Here is a 2,896-nt window from a genome sequence, read left to right as displayed (position 1 = left end):
TACAATACCATTCCTTCTAATATACCAGAGAGAAGGAAGGATTACAGAACACCTCCTTTATACAATACCATTCCTTCTAATATACCAAAGAGAAGGAAGGATTACAGAACACCTCCTTTATACAATACCATTCCTTATAATATACCAGAGAGAAGGAAGGATTACAGAACACCTCTTTACACAATACCATTTCTCTAATATACAAGAGAGAAGAAAGGATTACAGAACACCTCCTATATACAATACCATTCCTTCCAATATACCAGAGAGAAGGAAGGATTACAGAACACCTCCTTTATATAATAGTATTCCTTTCAATATACTAGAGAGAAGGAAGGATTAAAGAACATGCACTATATATACAATACAAGATTGAAAAATGTTTTAATTTCTTGGCATGGAGATGGTAGTTTTTTTTATCATTGAGTACTAATTTCTACAAATAGTAACTTTAAAACAAATTTTAATAAAAGCACAACTATATCTGTTTTGGCCTCTTTTTATATTGATTTAAGATAAATTGTATTTTTATGACATTTTCTAGTTTTCATAATTTAAATAAAAAGTTTCAAAAGTTAAAAATTCCCTGAAAAGTTGAATTTCAGCAAAAAATTTCTCCTTCGCTAGGCTTTATTTTTGACGAGGGGGGAAGGGGAAATGATTTTTCCAGTATATATATACAAAGAGAAAAAATTCTGTAGATTTATTATACCCCCTTTTTAGTTAAGTAATCAATTTATACATGGATCAATCAGTTAATCAAAAATCTATCTATTTATCTATCTATCAGTCAATCTATTTATTGTCGATAAAACAGTCAATCAAAAATCTATTTATTTATCTATCAGTCAATCTATTTATTTTCTATAAAACAGTCAATCAATAAATTAATCTATTTATTTATCTCTCAGTCAATCTATTTATTATCTATCAAACAGTTAATCAATAAATCAATCCATCAACCTATTTATCCATCCATCAATCAGTCAATTCGTAAATCAATTTTCATAAATAAATAAATAAATAATTAAATCCTGTTATCAATGTATCCATATATTAATCAGTCAATAAATAAATCAATTAATTAATCTATTTAATATCTATATATCAATCAGCTAATCAATAAATCAATCAATCAATCTATTTATCTATCTATCAATCAGCTAATCAATAAATCAACCAATCAATCAATTTATATATCTATCAATCAGTCAATCAGTAAATCAATCCATACATTTTTTATATCTATCAGATAGTTAATCAATAAAACAATCAATTAATCTATTTATCTATCTCTCTATCTACTCTCTCTCCTTTCTCTCTCTATCTCCTAACTAAATGATAGACTGGTGGGTTGGTTTCATTTTCTAGAACATGGTTTCAGGCCCCTCCCAGATACACTGCTATGCCAAATCCGTCTTTTATCTATCTGTCTAGCTGTCTATCTTTATCCATGTTTAGCATCTGTCTATTTACCGTATGGACTATAGATACATACACTTGAGCATTATACTGTTTAAAAAGACTCCTGACACTATAGAGGCAGGGGGAATGGCGACCGGAGGGGGGCAACACGGGGGCACAGGGGGTAAAGGGGGTTAGAAAACATGCGGCAGATGTTTTTTTAATAGCGGGGGAGGATAAAGAGAAACCATAATAAACTAAAGGGATACTATCTTATATTTCACAAAAAAATAAATACTTGAAAACTCAGATAATAGTGTATAAATACTGCATATGCTTTTAAACCGTTAAGATTTTATTTGTGACAAAGTCAAAATTCAGGAGACGTTTGTTCCGGACCTTGATTTGGATAATATCTGACTGATTTATCAGTTTATATCTTATTTATCAGTTTATATCTATTCTTGCGAGTCAAGCAGAACAAAGCTGATAGTAAACACTGCCTTCCAGTCCTTCCAGACAAATAGAGACGTTAAACTTTATCTTGTCTCTTTTTATCATTCATTATTAATTAAATTTTTAACTAAATATTATTTATTTGAAAAAATACCCTTTTTACACTTTTTAGTTTTGTTTGACCCTTGTGTTAAAAAGCACATAAAGAAAAGTATGTTAATAATAAGAGCACCTGCCCCCCCCCACCCCCACCCTGCATATTTAAAAAAGTGTCACTTTTGACAAGGTTCTAAATACTGATGAATACATTAGGAATGCGTTTTTTGAGAGACAGGAGAGTGTGAGGGGGGGGGGGAAATCAGAGTGGAAGGGGGGGGGATTTAAAGATGAGTGTCAATATGGTATTTATATCCCGTATTTATATTATTTGTATGAGTATATTTGAATGTATTTAACGTGTTTACTCAAATGGTTTTTGTGACTGAAAGGTTTCTTGTCGAAGTTCTACCGGGGTATGGAGGAAATTACTGGGGTTTTATAAAATATTTATACCGGGGTATGGAGGAAATCGTTTGAGTTCTTTAAAATATTTTCAGATTCTTTACAAGGGTTTCAAAGGGTGCTCGCGAAAAATATAATTGATTGGTTATATTTAAATTTTCTATCTAAGTTTTTTTTTGGCTAATTTATTTAAACTCAAAAACAAAGAATTAGTGCAGAATAAAGATGGTTTCTAATTAACTATCCCCCTTTCTATTAAACATGTTTTCCTGTCCATCCTTCTATTTTCCTTTCCCCTGTCAATCCTTCTATTTTCCTTTCCCCTGTCCATCCTACTATTTTCCTTTCCCCTGTCCATCCTTATCGTTCCGTTCACCCTTATTCATCTTTGCAGTTACGTTTCCCCTTTCCATCCTTTTTCCTTCTCCATCATTATATTTCCCTTTCCCTTCTCCATCATTATATTTCCCTTTCCCTTCTCCATCATTATATTTCCCTTTCCCTTCTCTATCATTATATTTCCCTTTCCCTTCTC

At 31.4% G+C, this 2,896-nt stretch overlaps 1 protein-coding gene across 1 annotated transcript in view; it reads left to right on the top strand.

The window, feature by feature from the left end:
* The first annotated feature begins 2,328 nt into the window (after positions 1-2,328).
* The window catches only part of LOC111709673 (ankyrin-2-like), a 3,307-nt gene continuing 2,739 nt past the window's right edge, over positions 2,329-2,896 (top strand). The window contains exon 1 of the mRNA XM_023483497.1: positions 2,329-2,372. Coding sequence (XP_023339265.1) covers positions 2,329-2,372 — 44 coding nt within the window. The remainder of the gene's footprint in view (positions 2,373-2,896) is intronic.

This window comes from Eurytemora carolleeae, unplaced genomic scaffold, assembly GCF_000591075.1.
Source record: "Eurytemora carolleeae unplaced genomic scaffold, Eaff_2.0 scaffold662, whole genome shotgun sequence".
Taxonomy (NCBI): Eukaryota; Metazoa; Arthropoda; class Copepoda; order Calanoida; family Temoridae; genus Eurytemora; species Eurytemora carolleeae.
Note: the sequence above shows the minus strand (reverse complement) of the source record. Positions and strands in the feature narration are given on the sequence as shown.